At 37.9% G+C, this 18,931-nt stretch overlaps 1 protein-coding gene across 1 annotated transcript in view; it reads right to left on the reverse strand.

The window, feature by feature from the left end:
* ZBTB41 (zinc finger and BTB domain containing 41) overlaps positions 1-18,931 on the reverse strand; it is an 82,894-nt gene that overhangs the window by 45,094 nt on the left and 18,869 nt on the right. Inside the window, exons 2-4 of the mRNA XM_007941081.2 lie at positions 12,521-12,728; positions 10,951-11,020; positions 9,024-9,171 (exon numbers count right to left, since the gene is read on the reverse strand). Coding sequence (XP_007939272.1) covers positions 9,024-9,171; positions 10,951-11,020; positions 12,521-12,728 — 426 coding nt within the window. The remainder of the gene's footprint in view (positions 1-9,023; positions 9,172-10,950; positions 11,021-12,520; positions 12,729-18,931) is intronic.

Below are 18,931 nucleotides of genomic sequence, written 5' to 3' on the forward strand. Positions count from 1 at the left end.
AAAAAAAAAAGAGAGAGAGAGAGAGACTGGTGAAACCCCCAAGGGGCCTAGAACTGAACTCACTTCCATGGCTTCCAGCCAAACAATAGACAGGTGTATAAGATGAACATTTACACCAAGTGGATATACTTAGAACAATCAACCATGGGAGACCAGAAAAGCAGTATTTGCATAGGGAGATAGCTCAAAGGGCAGGAATGCATAGGAAAGAAGGACACAGAGAAAGGATAACCAGAGACAGGAAGTACGAAGAGACTGTTACATTATGGAGATTGCAATCAGTGTCACGAAACCAAATGTGTATTAACTGTTGTATGGAAAATAAATTTGCTCTATAAACATTCACCCAAATCACACACACACACACACACAAAAAGGATTCTAGCTTGATCACCTTTTCAAGAATACCCTCTACAATAACTCTAACATCTCATAGCAGCATCTGCTTGTCTACCTTCACTGAAGGGAAAGTAATTACTGTGTAAGACATTTCACTTGAACTTGTAAATTGTAATACCTGAATTTGTTTTTCCTGAAACTAAACCTGTTCCTTAGAATCTCCACACACTGGAAATATCTTAGAATGTTTACTTGTTTACAAAATTATGTATTCAATAAAAGTTGAAATAAGTAGGAAAAAAAGAGATAGGAGCAAGTATGTTCACCATAAAAAGCATTTTATTTTGCTCTTTCCCCAGCACTCATCTGTAAGTTTGTCTTGCTGTGATGTGTTGCTGTGAGGCAGGAGACTACGTCACTGGTATTTTGAACATCAGTATGGTTATCTATGGTAGGCAGATTTCAACAGAGCTTCCAGACCAAGAAAGACTGGGAAGAAGGATGGCGCCATCCACTTCTGAAAAAATTGGCCAATGAAAACCTTATTATAGTATCAGTGAAAGACTATCTATTACTGGATTTATGAAGAGCCATGAAACACTGTCTGATATAGTGCCAGACAATGAACCCCTCAGGTTCGAACGACACTCAAAATACAACTGGGGAAGAGCTGCCTCCTCAAAGTAGAGTCAACCTTAATGATGTGGATGGAGTAAAGCTTTAGGACCTTCATCTGCTGATGGGGCATGACTGAAATGGGAAGAAATAGCTGCAAACATTCATTAATAATCAAAAAAACATGGAATGTATGAAGTATCAATCTAGGCAAATTAGAAGTTGTCAAAAATGAAATGAATATATAAAGATTGATATCCTAGGTATTAGTGAAGGTTGGGCAATCCTACTTCCATAGTGATACTGCCTCGGAAACCCAAGGAGGGGTCGCTATGAGTAGGGGCCGACTCAACGGCACATAACAACAACAACAACAACAGTGAACTGAAATGGACAGGTTCTGGCCATTATGAATCACACAATCATATGATCTATTATGCCAAGAACGACAAACTGAAGAGGAATGGTGTCACATTCATCATCAATTGAATTCAAGATCTATCCTGAAGTACAATGCTACCAGTGATAGGATAATATCCATATGCCTACAAAGACAACCAGTTAATCCTATTATCCAAATTAATGCACCAACCACTAAAGCCAAAGATGAGGAAAGTGAAGATTTCTACCAATTTCTGCAGTCTGAAAATGACCACACATGCAATCAAGATGTATTGATTATTGCTGGTGACTGGAGTATGAAAGTTGAAATGAATAAGCAGCACTGGTAGTTGGAAAATAATGGTCTTTGTAATAGAAATGAGAAATGACACTGCAGATCACATGAGAGAATTCTGCAAGACCAACAACATTCATTGCAAATATCTTTTTTCAACAACATAAATGCTGACTATACACATGGACCTTACCAGATGGAATACACAGATCAACAACAGCTATGGAAAGAGGCAATGGAAAACCTCAATATCATCATCTGTCAAAACAAGGTAAGGAGCTGACTGTGGAACAGATCATCAATTGTTCATATGCAAGTTCATACTGAACTTGAAAAAAAAAAAAAAATGAGCCGATGAGAGCCAAAATATGACCATAAGTATATTCCACCTGAATTTAGAGACCATTTGAAGAATAGAGTTGACACACTGAATACCAGTGACTGGAGATGAGATGAATTGTGGGATGACATCAAGAACATCATCCATGAAGAAAGCAAAAGGTCATTAAAAAGACAAGAAAGGAAATGGACCAAAATGGACATCAGATGAGACTCTGAAATTTGCTCTTGAAAGGAAAGTAGCTAAAGCAAAAGGAAAAAATAAAAGCGCTCAACAGAAGTTTTCAAAGACAAAGTAAAGTATCATAATGAAATGTGCAAAGACCTGGAATTAGAAAAACAAAAGGGAAAACATGTTCAGCATTTCTCAAGCTGAAAGACCTGAAGAAAAAATTCAAGCCTCAAATTGCAGTACTGAAGGATTGTGTGGGCATAATATTGAACGATGCAAGAAGCACCAAAAGAAGATGGAAGGAATATACAGAGTAACTGTACAAAAAAGAATTGGTCAACGTCCAATCTTTTTAGCAGGTAGCATATGATCAAGAATCGATGTTATCGAAGGAAGAAGTCAAAGTTGTACGGAAAGAAATGATGAAATACAAGCCTCCAAGAATTGATGGAATACCCATTGAGATGTTTCACCAAATGAATGCAGCTCTGCAGGCACTTACATGTGTATGCCAGGAAATTTGGAAGACAGCTCCCTGGCCAACTGATTGGAAGGAATCGGTAACTGTGCCCCTTCCAAAGTAAGATAACCCCACTGAATATGGAAATTATCAAACACTATCATTAATACCACATGCAAGTAAAATTTTGCTGAAGATAATCCAAAAACTTTTGCAGTAGTATAGTGATAGGGAACTTCCAGAAATGCAAGCTGGATTAAGAAGAGGACGTGGAACAAGATATATCACTGCTGATGTCAGATGGATCTTGGCTCAAAGCAAAGAATACCAGGAAGATGTTTACCTGTGTTTTACTGACTATGCAAAGGGATTTGACTGTGTGGATCACAACAAATTATGGATAACATTGTGAAGAATGGAATTCCAGAACATTTAATTGTGCTAATGAGGAACTTGTATATTGACCAAGAGGCTGTTATAAAAACAGGATAAGGGAATACCTCATACTTTAAACTCAGGAAGGGCATGCATCAGGGTTGTATCATTTCACCATAATTATTCAATCCATATGCTATGCAAACAATCCAAGAAGCTGGACAATATGAAGAAGAGCATAATATCAAGACTGGAGGAAGACTCATTAACAATCTGCAATATGCAGACTACACAACCTTGATTGTTGAAAGTGAAGATGACTTGAAGCATTTACTGATGAAGATTAAAGACTACAGTCTGCATATGGATTTACACCTCAACATAAAAAAACAAAAATCTTCACAACTGGACCAGAAAAGACTGAAATTCTCAGGAGTTTAATTTTACTTGGATCCATAATCATACTCATGGAAGCAGCAATTAAGAAATCAGATGACACAGTGCACTCGGCAAATCTTCTGCAACAGACAACTTTAAAGTGTTGAAGAGTAGATGTCACTTTGAAGACTAAGGTGCACCTAACTCAAGCCATGGTGTTTTCAATTGCATCATATGTCTGTGAAAGCTAGAAAATGAATAAGGAATACCGAAGAAGAACAGATGCCTTTGAATTGTGGTGTTGACAAAGAACACTGAAAATACTATGGACTGCCAGAAGAATAAACAAATCTATCCTGGAAGACATGCAGCCAGTATGGTCCTTCAAAGCACCTAGTAACAACAACAACAAGGTCTAAAAGAAACTTCTCATATGGAATATGCTATTATGAATACGTCTCTGACTAGTTTTGGTAACTACAAAACGGTTTTCACATGATGTCTTCTTGGAAGTGCTGAGATGCAATATTACGAAAGAACAACTTAGTAAAGGCAACACAGGTATGTATACCTTGGAAATACTGGGGATTCAATTCCATACCACTACAATAAAGTGACTATCACAATAAAGCAACTCACATAATTTTTTTGGTTTCCCAATGCATATAAAAGTTATATTTACACTGTACCATAGTCTATTAAGTGTGCAACAGCATTATGAAAATGTCTGAAACACTGTGAGAATTATCAAAATGAGACATAGAGACATGAAGTGAGCACATGCTATGACAAAAAAAAAAGTGCCAATAGACTTGCTCAGTGCAGGGTTGTCACAAACCTCAATTTATTTAAAAAAAGATAAAGCAGTGTTTATGAAGTACAATAAAGTGCAATAAAATGAAGTATAAGGAGCTCTGGTAGCACAGTGGCTAAGGCACTTGACTGCTAACCAGAAGGCTAGCGATTCAAACCCACCAGCCACTCCTCGGAAGGAAGATGGGGCAATCTACTTCTGTAGTGATACTGCCTTGGAAGCCCAAGGAGGGGTCGCTATGGGTCAAGTCCAACTCGACGGCACATAACAACAACAACAACATACTTATACAGGGAGGGCTAAGCTAAGATAGTCTTGTAGTAAGTATCACTCTTAAATACTTCCTCCCCTTATTACACAAAAGAGGCTTAAAATTATTTGAAATAGCTGCTTTATCTCCTTTTCCCAATGTGTTAGGCTGGGTTCTCCAGAGAAGCAAAACCAGTAAAGTTTTTCAAGAAGCAAAACCAGTACATATAGAGAGAGAAAGAGAAATTTATCTTAGAAAAATGGCTCACACAGTTATAGAAGCTGGCAAGCCCTAAGTTCCTGGATCAAATGTCAAACTGGAGGCTTTTCCTGACTCACGCAGCTGCAGGGGCTGACAAATTTTAAAGTTGGCAGGCAGTATACTGGCTGCTGATCCCAGAGGATGACGAATCCAAGATCACCAGGCAGAATATTGGATGGACAGCTGTAGGCAGCACAACAGAATGCAGGGAACCACAAAAGGTTCCCTCATTTTTCCAGGATGTCCATATATATATTGGAAGCAAACCACCCCTCTAGGGAAACTCCCTTTCAAAAGACTGGCTGCTTAAAGCATATACATCCAATCTCATCATGGGAAGAACCACATCACAACTGCTTAAATCACTCAGAATCATGATTCAGTCAAGTTGACACACAGCCCCAACTATCACAGTTCATCCCTCATCAACCTGGCAGTTGCACATATCTCCTTAACCACATATAATCTCTAAATAAGGATAATTATGAAGTCATATCTGTGCCTAATATGGTACACTAACATGCATACAACTGAAAATGCATTAACCCTGTTTATATTTCATAGTTTATAACTGAAGAAAACAAAAATATTTTGATGCACATATATATTGAAGAAATATAACAAGCACAGCTCTTGTTTCTGCAATTGGTCACATGGCCGTAGCTGATATTTAGAACTACCTTCTTCCACCACCCATTCTGTATTTCCCTTGACCTCAGCAAGTACCTCAGCTGGTTGTGGTTCTTTGTCTAATGGGGTGACCCAAACCTTCATTTCCATTAGTAGTCATATCAGAATTAGGCTGCTGTAGTTTTTCACTGACTTTAATCACAGGGCACGGTAGTTCTAAGAGACGTCCTAAAGAATCTCCTATATTCCAGACATATTCTTCTTGACCTCCATTATGTAACATCAATCCAATTTCCCCTTAGTAATCAGGTTCTATCACACCAGACAGTACAGTAACTCCCCTCTGTCATTTATCCAGATGCACGAGGAACCCAAAATGGCCAGGTGGCATTCTTAACTTCCAGTTCAATGCAATGAGTACTGTGTCTCCAGGAGGGAATGTTTCTTCCTTTGGGGCTAAGACCTCCAGACCACAGAGCACAGGGTCATAGGAACAGGAAGCAAAAATTTTTTGCGTGGGTCACTAGGGGTAACAGTGAGTGGTACCACTCCCACTTCCACCCCTGGGTTCCTGCTATTAGAGAAACAGCACCATATAATGGACACTGGTTTAGCGCATATACAGGCTCCTGGAGAACATTTCCCCAACATTTCAAGTATTGTCACCTAGTTGGTGCCATAATTGTGTTTTTAATAGGCCATTCTATTATTCTATCAAGCCAGCTACTTCAGGATGATGGGGAACATGGTAAGACAATGAAACCACATCAAAAACAGCAGCTTCAATTGGAGTCACCACCTGATTAAGTTTACAATAACCCACTGCCATTCTCCAAGATCCATCTGCTTTTTGCACAGGCCAAATAGGCGAGTTAAATGTGGATGTGGTGGGAATCACCATCCCTGCATCCTTCAAGTCCTTGATTGTGGCAGTAATCTGCAATCTCTCCAAGGACGTGGTATTGCTTTTGGTTTACTATTTTGCTAGGTAGAGGCAGTTCTAATGGCTTCCACTTGGCTTGTCCTACCATAATAGCCCTTACTCCACATGTCAGGGACCCAATGTGGGAATTCTGCCAATTGCTCAGTATATCTATTTCAATTATGCATTCTGGAACTGGAGAAATTACTATAGAATGGGTTCAGGGACACACCGGACCCACTGTGAGACGCACCTTGGCTAAGACTCCATCAATAACTTGACCTCCATATGCCCCCACTCTGACTGGTGGGCCACAGTGATGCTTTGGGTCTCCTGGAATTGGAGACACTTCAGAGCCACTATCTAGTAATCCCTGAAAAGTCTGATTATTTCCTTTTCTCCAATGAACAGTCTCTCTTATAAAAGGCATTAGATCCCTTTGGGGAAGGCTGGGAGACAGAATGACAGTATAAATTTTTGGCAATGCAGGTGGGTTGTTCCTCAAGGGGAGCCAGCCTCTTCATTCAAGAGGTTGTGGGCCTCTAAACTAACACAAGTCTGGGAATTGATTGAGGGGCCGTGACGCTGTATTCTGGCGATTGAATCCAGACTGCTACTCATGTGACCTAGAATTCTCCACCAGCCACTCCTCAAAAGGAAGATGGGACAATCTACTTCCGTAGTGATACTGCCTCGGAAACACAAGGAGGGGTCACTATATGAGTCGGGTCTGACTTGACGGCACATAACAACAACAACAACAACATACAGATCAAGTAAATATTTAGTAGGTTTCCCATGTACTTCCTTCACTATCCATCTTAAGTGTACCAGCCAGATGTGAACACAATATTCCAAACCAATTCAGAATTAGACTACTACCTCCTTATTTCTGAATAGTACACTTTTATTAATATTGCTTAAAGTCATATTGTTTTTCATTAGTTAAATTACATGCTATTAAGCCCAGCTATAACATGAAGAGTTTGAATTCTATACATTTTCATAGTTCAGCAAGCTCCTGTGACTCAAAGTCAGGTATTACCATAGACCTACAGTAATTCTAAATTAAATTTTAACTTAATTTACTTTGACTGTAAAGCATACAGATTTTTTTTGCTTTTTATTCTCTTGTATAATATTAACTACCTCTGCCAGTTTTATGTCATCTACAACACCAGAAAGACATTTTACCTATGTTTTACTGACTATGCAAAGGCATTTGACTGTGTAGATCATAACATATTATGGATAGCATTGCAAAGAATGGGAATTCCAATAGGCTGTCATTCAAACAGAACCAGGAGATACTGTATGGTTTATAATTGGGAAAGGTGTGCAGCAGGGCTATATCTTTTCACCTTACTTATTTAACATGTACTCTGAGCAAATATTCCAAAAACCTGGACTATATGAAGAAGAATACAGCATCAGGATTGGAGGAATATTCATTAACAACCTGTGATAGGTATATGACACCAACTTTGCCTGCTGAAAGTTAGGAAGGCTTGAAACACTTACCAGTGAAGATCAAAGACTAGCACCTTCAGTAAGGATTACACCTCAACATAAAGAAAACACAAATCCTCACAACTGGACCAATAAGCAACAAGATAAATGGAGAAAGGATTGAAGCTGTCAAGGACTTCATTTTACTTGGATCCACAATCAACACCCACAGAAGCAGTAGTCAAGAACTCAAATGTTGTACTGCACAGGGCAGACCTGAGGCAAAAGGCCTCTTTTAAAAAAGTGTTGAAAAGCAAAGATGTTACTTTGAAGACTAAGGTGCAGCTGATCCAAGCTATGTTATCTTCAATAGCCTCATATACATGTGTGACCAAGACAATGAATAAGGAAGACCACAGAAGAACTGACTGCATTTAAGTTGTTGTGTTGGCAAAGAATACCAGATATATCATGGTCTGCCAGAAAAGCTAATAAATCTGTCCTGGATGAACTACAGCCAGAATACTCCTCAGAAGTGAGAATGGCCAGACTTCATCTCTTATACTTTGGTCATCTTACCAGGAGGAATCCGTCCCTAGAGATGGATATCCTGCTTGGTAAAGTAGAGAGTCAGTGAAAAAGAGGGAGAAACCTCAATGAGAAAGATTGATACAGTAGCTGAAGATGGTGCAGGACCAGGCAGTGTTTTGTTCTGTTGAATATAGGGTTGCTATGAATAAAAACTGACTCAGTAGCACTTAACAATAAAAAATTTCATACGTTGAAGTGTTTATCTTTATCCAAGTTGTCAATAAATATCAATGAATAGGACAGGGAAGAGACCTGTACCTGAGGTAAAATAATTCATTATTGGGATCAATGATCATAGACTAACCTAACTGCAGGCCCTTGGGTGGCACTAATGGTTTTCATTAGTTATATCACATGCTCTTAAGCCCAGGTAGGGGTTTATTACCATCCAGTCCACAAGCCTCTACGTTGGCCACAGCATTAGGGAGAAAATACATTAAATACCATACTGAACTCCAAATATACTAAATTCACTGCACTTCCAGAAAAATGAGAGTTTTTTCCAAAACAAAAGCAGCTTATCCTAAGCACTCAAAAACATATCCAGGAATCAACTATGAATAAAAATATTTACTAACTTCCTGGAACTGCAGCAAATCCAGACTCCTGGCCAATTGACATTTCCCTTTTCTAAGCCAATATCTAAAGTTCACCAAGAGTAGGTCAGAAGTAATGAGCTCCTCTAGCATCATAAGATTATCATCAATGTCCATAACTGCTAGGACTACAGTTAGAAAAAGTAACTTGCTTACCCAAATGGAACTTTTCTTGATGCTTTAACCGTGCAAACCGTGATTTGAAATGTTCCTCACAATAGGTGCACTTAAAAGGTTTATCTTGAGAATGGAGAATCATATGTTCCTCCAAGTGTGGTCTTCGAGTAAAAGATTTCTTGCAAATCTAAATGAAATTGCATATAAATTGTAAGACAACCTAAATTAAAAATTAAAATACATAAATTAACTGGTTAAAGAAAAATTTCTCCAAAAGAAAATTTACCAGAGATATATACTCAATATAATACGACTGTACTTGTACTAACAAGATAAATTGTTAGTAAGTTATTAGTAATGACATAAGTATGATTCTCCAATTGTGTAGAAAATGCCCTGGAAGAAATATAGTTTGAAATTATTTTAAATTAGTACCAAAAGTAACTGAATTTCAATGCCTTAAGTTTCTAATAGAGCTACAATTTTATCTCTTAATTCTAGTTAGGATTCCTAAATCTATGAGATAGATATTTTAAATCATGTAGATGTCATAAATAAAAGCTTTATTACTGTTACCATATATTTGATTAGGAATATGAGTAAGAAACCACAGAAAATTCATTTTAAAATGTTATCTGTTGTGGTCAGAAGAGGCATGCTTTTGAAAGAAAACTTGGCAGACATCAGATTTAAAAAGGAAGGGGGAACACCACTATAATAGTAACAACAATAAACCATGTACTGTATACCAGCCACAATGCTAAGCAATTCATCTATTTATTTTACTTAATTCTCACAGTAATAATAATCCTATGAGGTAGACCTACTAATCATTCTACAACTGAAAATGATAAAGTTGACAAAGGTTAAAAACAGTCCAAGAGGACGAAACCATCTTATGCCTGTTCAAACAATTAATAATTAATTTCAATTCCTGAAAGTTAGTATCAGAGAAATGACAAAAATTTTGCAGCATTTAAAAACTATAGTTTGAGATTAAAGAAGACAAAATGACAGCTGATGACTCCATTAAACAACATCCATCTAAATACTGAAAAAAGTAATTTACAAGTATGATAGAACTAATATATGCACAAATTCTTTTGCTACTCTTCCCACTGAAAAATACAATCTATTTTTGCTCCCCTTAAATCTGCACTTGCTATATAGTGACTTGTCTGACCAACTGAATGTGATGAAAGTGATGTTCTGGGACTTCTGAGACTAGCCCATAAAAATCCTTGTAGTTTCTGACTACATTTCTTAGAATACACATTCACTCTTCGAATCTAACTGCCATGCTAAAAGGAAGCCCAACTAACTCCATGAGGAGACAGAAATCGTAAAAAAATCAAAGCTCCTAACCAATAGTCCTTCTGAGCTCTAAGCCATCACCCAACACAATGTTGCCAGCCACATGAGTGGCAACTTAGGAAGTGTATCCTCTAGACCAAACCATCCACCAACTGGATGCCATTATGTGACTTTAGTTGACATCATGTGGAATAAGCAAAATTACCTAGGAAGTCCAGTCCAAAATTTGGATCCTGGCCCACAAAATGGTGAAATATAAAAAAAAGGTTGTAAGCCCACCAAGTTTTAAGGTACTTTGTTATATAGCAACAGATACCTAGAGACAGAGGAAAAAATTCTAACACTTTATGTTCTGTGCAATAGTACTGTCATAGCTTATATACACCACTGCAAATGCATGGTATGATTACCATAAAAATAAAAACTAGGATTTCCATTTCTCAAGCCCATCATCTAAAAACTAACCCGTATGTGGCTTAATTACAAAAAATAAAAAACAAAAAGGATGATTTTGAAGAAAGATTCTAAAACCTAGATTATTTAAAATCTAAAATAAACAAACAAAAAGAAAACCTAATTACCTTACTCTCCCAAAAGGCAGCATTACATTTATTTTGGTTTTCTAATACAAAGAAAAATGTAAAGCTCTTACATCACATTTCCAACTTTCACTCTTAGTCTTCTTAATGGAAATAAATTCTTGTGCATTTTCAAGATGAAATCTATCGGAGAACAAGAAAGTGATCATTAGGAAAAGATTATAATATTTAAGTCAATATCCCATAAAAATCTGTTGATAATTATAAGAATCATACACTGAAACAAGTACCTGTAAGTTCTTCAAGAATAATATATACCACTATCATTTTAATAAATGATTTTTATTAAGTTTAAGGAGCTCTAGTGGTGTGGTGGTTAAAGCATCCAGCTGCTAATCAAAAGGTCAGAGGTTTGAAGATGAGGCAGTCTACTTCCATAAAGATTCACAGCCTTGGCAACCCTATAGGGCAGTTCTACTCTCTCCTACAGGATAGATATGAGTCAGAATGGACTTGAAGGCAGTAAGTTTGGTTCATACCTAAGTTCATGCAGAAATAGTCAAAAGAAAATCTAATCATGATATAAAGCAGTCAGGGACGTAGCTATTTATAATCTGCCACATATTGAAGACAAAGTAAAGCATGAAAAATAAGTTTCCTAGAGTTCTAAATACATTTTTGAAAGCGTACTTGTCAAAACTCTAGTGTTATGGATTGAATTGTTTTCTAAAAAAAATTTGTGTTATAAATCCTAACCTCTATGAATGTATACATATCATATTTGGGAATGAGTTGTCTTTGTTACGTTAATGAGACTAGGTAACTGTAGGGTGAGTCTTAAATCAATCTCTTTTCAGGTGTAAAAGAGATTAGACAAGCAAGCTAAAGAAGTAGAAACAGGGGAAGAAAGATGCCCAAGCCACATGAACACTGCCCAGGAGCAGAAGCTCAAGAGACAGGACTTTCTTCCAGAAAGGCAGAGAGAAAAAGCTTTCCTCAAGAGCTGGCCCTCTGGATTTGGACTTCTAGTCTCCTAACCTGTAGGAAAATAAACTTCCATTTGTTAAAGCTACCTGTTGTTGTTAGGTGCCGTCCAGTTGGCTCCTACTCATAGCGACCCTATGTACAACAGAACAAAACACTGCCTGGACCTGTGTGAGCCTCAGTATCCTTGCTACCTACTTGTGGTCTATCTGTTATAGCAGCACTGTTGTTGTTGTTGTTTGCTGTCGAGTCAGCCCTGACTCATAACGACCCCTCCTTGGGTTTCCGAGGCAGTATCACTACGGAAGTAGGATTGCCCAACCTTCCTTCCGAGGAGTGGCTGGTGGGTTTGAACCGCCAGCCTTCTGGTGAGCAGTCAAGTGCCTTAGCCACTGTGCTACCAGAGCTCCCACTAGATAACTAATAATACATCAAGATAGAAAACAGGCTAACCAAAATACATCTTAAACTTCCATAATGGACTATAGTTGTTGTTTTCACATTAAAAACTTCATCTCAAAAGCACAAATAAAAAATATGAACAAAACAGAATTTGTTCTTTCTTAATTTATAGCCTATGCAAACGTTAAGCAGTTAAAAAAAAAATGGAGACAAGCTGTCCATGAATGTTTTTTGTTTACTACATATCTAAATTAGAAAGCACAATAAAGTATATTATGGAAGCAAGATAATACTTGCCTCTTAACATGCTTGGCTAAAGTCTTCTTGCTTGCATGAAGTTTATTACAATAAGGGCACTTGTGCTCCTTCTTATGAAATTCTGTTTCATTATTGTGCTTCTTTCTGTGAACAGTTAGGTTAGACTTTGTCGAATAGCGTTGGTGGCAAATATCACACTCAAAGGGCTTCTCACCTGTGTGAACACGGGTGTGGCTCTCATATTTCCCTACAAAAAGAGAGAAATTAGAATTAATTTCAGTACCTTAGCTACAAAGTGAATGAAATTTGACAATTTAAAAATCTCATGATTAATAGCATATTTAATAACACCCAAAAACTAGAAACAAGTTTACCTATATTTCTACCTCCAATAAACTTCAAAAACTTACTGCTTTGAGTTTACTGCTCAAAGTATATACACATTTTTTCCTCAAAAACTTGGGTCATTACAAAAAAACAATTACTCATGCTCACACATTTTACAAAGTATGAGTTCTGGGATTCAAAATGGAGTCTCGTCGGCAATCACCACACTGTTTCCCTCTAGCATCTTAGTGCTTGAAAAACTAGGTACAGCAGTTTAAATTAGGGATTCTGGTGCTCTGAACAGTTCACTGAGTCAGAGTACATCAAACTAAGGAGAGTAGAATTAGAAAGGAGAAAGGGACACCGGGAAAAAAAAAAATAACAAGTGTCGCGGCTGGCGTGACAATTCTAGAACAGGGGGTAAGAGAATGAGTTAAAAATGAGAGAAAAGTTAAAGGATGGGAACGGGAGGGACACTCAGAGCCACTGCAAAGCAGTGCCAATTTTATTATGATTATTCTCAAACTTATATACAAGTTTAACATGGAAAAGTGCACAATTCATATGTCATACAATCAATCACAAGTTAATCAATATTGGGAAGAGTACATACATACACAATTGGCATATTAAAGTTTAAACTAACATTCCTGTATCCAAGGTACCCAGGTCACCATGACGTAAGTTACCACAACTCAGGTCACCATAACCTCTTAAATTCTATGCTCATTCTTCTATATAATTATGTCCCCTAGAAACCTATGTTCCCTAGCAACTTATTTAGATTGGCTTCCGCATACTCTGGGTTCAATCAAAGGTTATGCCTCTTTTGCACCTGCTGGTTCTCTGAACAACACAAGGGAGAAAATGGCTGATGGTGTTCGAAGAGCAGGGCTCAACCTTCAAGGACACTTAATAGCATCAACTCACAAGACTTTCTTATGGGGACACTTAAAAGTATCAACCTGTTTGTGGGAGCCGTTGCTCAATTAGTCACTCACCATGCCCCATCAGTCCTTTAAGACTTAGGGCTCTCCACAAACAAGATCAGAAGATCGATCCTGCGGAGCACCGATAGGCAACCAAAAAAGGCCACTGGAGACCTCCCTGGGAGCACTGACCAGAAGGCAAGAAAGGCCATCCGACACCTCCCTGGATTAAGGAAGAAGCCACACCACAATAGCATACCAGCGACCACTCCAGGATACCAGCAATCACCCCAAGGATCTACCTTCAGTACCTGATTTTATCGGTAACTTGGGTCGGCTAAGTGCAAACGGGCACAGCCAGTGTCGCTGAAACTGAGCAGAAATACCCTGCGCCACAAGAGGGTGGGCCTGGGGAGGTGTCCCCACAGCGAACATCGATCAGGCTTGGGTTAGCTTAGTGGTACTGAGGAGCCCGTGCTTGACTTTGTCACTAATATTGGAACTACAGGTGGCACAGGCATGGCCTGGCTTCTGCGCTACTGAAACCAAGCAGATCTTTGGCACTGCGGGTGGGTAGACCCAGAGAGGAATTCCTACAGCAGATCGCAGTCTGGACAGATACCACGGACGGGCCCAGAGACGAACACCTGAGGCGGATTGCAGAGCTGGGCAGTTGTCTTGGGTCAGCTTTTTGGCACCAAAGGGGCCTCGGGAGAGGGGATTATGCATGTGTCTGAGCCTGGCAGAACATGAGGACACCCTAACAACTGGAGTCTTTGCTAAAATTGACTGTGGGCCTGGGAATAACAGTAAAATGCCATCATCAGCAGCTCACTCAAAGCCCTATAAAACTCCCCTAGAAACGTAGAGCTTTCCTTCTTTTGCTCTTCCACTTCCACCTTCTCCAACAATACCCTCACTCATCCAAGAGAAGAAACCACATTCAGCCACCATAATACTTCCCAGTTTGAATTCTAAACCCTCTTTACAGAAAACAGAAACCCATATCCACATCCCACACAGTGATTCCACCATCACAAAGAAAAATGCAGAGCAACCCAGCATACTTGAATTAATAACTAAAAAAATAAAATACTCCTTCACCTTTTCGAAATATTAAATCATAAAACCACAGCAAAACAAATCAATACATAACCAACAGGTAAAGACAACCTTAAAATGTCTAGGAAACAAAAGGTAACATTAAATCAAACCAAAAAACAGGACAAGGCATTGGAAGCAAAACCACAAACAAAGGTCTCATGAAACATGGAGGAAGAGAAGACAATAGAATTATCTGAGAAAGAATTTAGAAGGTAAGTTTATAGAGCTTTACAAGAGCCTAAGGAAACCCCAAGAGAGAAGTAAGGAGAACACAGACAGTTCCCTGGAAGAACTCAGGAAAATCATTCAAGAACAAAATAACAAGATTAATGCACAATCAGAACTCACACAAAAACAGCAGAACAAAATCCAGAAGATAAATACCAAAATTACAGAACTACACAATACACTAGAAGCACAAAAGAGAAGGTTAGAACTGGATGAAGAACACATAAACCAACCAAAAGACAAATTCCTGAACACCAGCCTGTATGAAGAAAAATCAGAACAAAGATTTAAGAGAAGCTAAGAATTATAAGGGATGACGTGAGAAAATACAACATAAGACTCATTGGAATTCGAGAACAAGAAGAGGCGGAAAAAACCACCGAGAAAATTGTAGAAGACTTGCTAACAGAAGTTTTCTTCCTCCACATCATGAAGGTTGTTGTTGTTGTTGTTGTTGTTGTTGTTGTTATTTGCCGTCGAGTCAAACCCGACTCATAGTGACCCTTCCTTGGGTTTCCGAGGCAGTATCACTACGGAAGTAGGATTGCCCAACCCCATAGACCCCACACAAGATAGATCTCAAGAGAAAAACACCAAGGCATATTATAATCAAACTTTCCAAAATGAAAGACAAAAATTTTGAGTGCTGCCTGGGACAAAAGAAATATTACTTATAATGATCAAACAGTTAGGCTGAGCTCCGATTACTCAGCAGAAACCATGCAGGCAAGAAAGCAATGGGATAGCATATATAAACTCTGAAGGAAAAAAAACTCCCAATCAAGAATCCTGTATCCAACCAAATTATCCATCAAATATAAGGGTAAAATCACGGCATTCTTAGACAAATAGAAATTAAGAGATTTTGTGAAAACCAGACCAACACTACAAGAAATGCTTAAGGAAGTCCTTCCAATGAAGAACCCACAACAGAGATCAACAAAACCAGGATACATGGCATCAACACTAAACCAAATCCAAAACAGAGACTCAAAATAAGACCATAAAACACTGTACACTAAAAACCAAGGAAGTCAATCAGCACATGACAACAACAACTAACCTATTTGTACCTAACTTCTAGGTACAAACTTCCAAATGGAGAGGAAAACAGGACAATGTCTTCACAGTACACACTGTTCTAAAAATGTAGAGACAAGTATTCCAAAGTAACCACAGAGAAAATTAACAATCGCCCTAAGCAAATCCAGAAGGAAAGAAAACATATGGGTTTAATAAACACAAAACCAACAGTAAAGAAGAAAACGGAAAAAGCATTAGCCAACAAACTGAACTCAGCACAGGAAAGTATACGGACCAAGAAAACAACAACACACACAAAAAAAAACCACAACAGAACAACAGCAATCAATTCATACCTATCACTAATTACACTCAATGTGAATGGACTAAATGCACCTATCAAGAGAAAGAGAGTGGCAGACTGGATAAGAAAAGAAGACCCATCGATATGCTCCCTACAAGAGACCCACCTTAGACACAAAGATAAAAACAAATTAAGAGTTAAGGGATGGAAAAGCATATACCAGGCCAACAAAAAGCAAAAAAAGGCAGGAGTAGCAATATTGATTTCTGATAAAATAGACATTAAGGTGAAAAACATCATAAGAGACAAAGAAGGACATTATATAATGCTAAAAAGGTCAATCAACAAAGACGACATTACAATAATAAATAGTTATGCACTCAATGAAAGTTCTCCAAAATGCATGAAGCAAATATTACCTGAATCAAAAGGGACAAAAGAAAACCCTACAATAGTAGTAGGAGACTTTAGCAGATCACTTTCAAAGAGGGACAGGTTAACTAGGAAAAAAAAACTAAACAAAGATACAGAACAATTCAACAAGACAATCAACCAACTTGACCTCATAGACATATACAGAGGCATTTTACCCAACAAAAATACAATTCACATTCTTCTCCAGTGCACATGGATCTTTCTCCAGAATAGACCATATGTTAAGACACAAAACAAGCCTCAATAAATTCAAAAGCATTGAAATACTACAAAGCATCTTCTCGGACCACAATGCTGTAAAATTAGAAATTAATAACAGGAAGAACAAGGAAAAAACATCAAACATATGGAAGCTGAACAATTCACTGGTCAAAAACTAGTGGGTAATAGAACAGATAAAAACTGAAATAAAAAAATTCCTAGGAACAAATGAAAATGAAGATACATCATACCAAAAGCTATGGGGCACAGCAAAACCAGTACTCAGAGGACAGTTTACAGCAATAAATACATACATCAAAAAAGAGGAAAGAAACAAAATCAACACTCTCACTCATTAACTCCAACAACTAGAAATAGAACAACAAAAGAATCCTACAGCACTAGAAGCAAGGAAATAACAAAGATGAAAGCAGAAATAAATGAAAGAGAAAACAAAACAAAAGAAACAGAAAATCAAAACAAAAAGCTGGTTCTTCAAAAAAGATTAATAAAACTGATAAACCAGTGGCAGATCTAACTAAAGAAAAGGAAGAGAAGATCCACATCACAAGAATTGTAAATGAAAAGGCATCATCACAACAGAACCAACTGAAGAAAAAAGATACTGACAGAATTATTAGGAAAAACTGTACTCCAGAAGATTTGAGAATCCAGAAGAGAGCGAAAAGTTTCTAAAATCACAAGACTTACCTAAACTATCCCACTTAGAGATAGAATACTTGACTAGACCTGTGACAAAAGAAGAAATTGAACAGGTCATAAAAAAACTTCCCACAAAGAAAAGTTCTGGCCCTGTTGGCTTCACTGGAGAATTTTATCAAATATTCAGAGAAGAGTTGACACCTACGCTACTCAAGCTATTCCAGAACACAGATAAAGATGGAATACTCCCAAACTCATTTTATAAAGCAAGCATAACATTAATACCAAAACCAGGAAAAGACACCACTAGAAAGGAAAACTACAGACCAATATCCCTCATGAACATAGATGCAAAGATCTTTAACAAAATCCTAGCCAACAAATCCAACAACATATCAAAAAATTAATACACCCGGACCAACTGGGATTCACATCAGGTTTACAAGGGGGTTCAACATCAGGAAATCAATTAATGTAATCCACCACATAAACAAAACAAAAGAACCATATGATTATATCAATCAATGCAGAAAATGCATTTGATATAATCCAATATCCATTCATGTTCAGAACTCTCAGCAAAATAGGAATAGAAGGGAAATTCCTCAACATAATAAAGGGTATATATGCAAAGCCAATGGCCAACATCATTAATGGAGAAAGACTCAAGGCATCCCCCTTACGAACAGGAACCAGATAGAGATGCCCTCTATCACCACTTCTATTTAACACGGTTTTGGAAGTCCTGGCCAGGACAATAAGGCAAGAAAGAGAAACAAAAGGCACACAAATTGGCAAAGAGGAAAACTATCTCTATTTGCATATGATATGATCCTGTACACAGAAAACCCAAGGGACTCAATTAAAAAAACTACTGGAACTAATAGAGAAATTCAGTAATGTGGCAGGATACAAGGTCAACATACAAAAATCAGTTGGATTCCTCTACACCAACAGAGTCCTCTGATAAAGAGATAAGGGAAACAATACCATTTACAATAGCTACTAAAATGATAAAATATCTAGGAACAAACCTTACCAGAGGCACAAAAGACCTATACAAAGACAACTATAAAACACTGCTACAAGACAATGGTCCTGTAAGTTTATGTGAATGTTCAGAATTCCCAGGTGTATAGTAGAGCTGACAAGGGGCAAGGTTGTAGTCACTGCTTGGTCGCAGTCAGCTACCCAGAGGGACCAAGTAGTTGAACCTGCAGGCTTGGGACCATAGTC

Source organism: Orycteropus afer, unplaced genomic scaffold (assembly GCF_000298275.1).
Source record: "Orycteropus afer afer isolate SDZICR_OR568_19922 unplaced genomic scaffold, OryAfe1.0 scaffold00075, whole genome shotgun sequence".
Classification (NCBI taxonomy): domain Eukaryota; kingdom Metazoa; phylum Chordata; class Mammalia; order Tubulidentata; family Orycteropodidae; genus Orycteropus; species Orycteropus afer.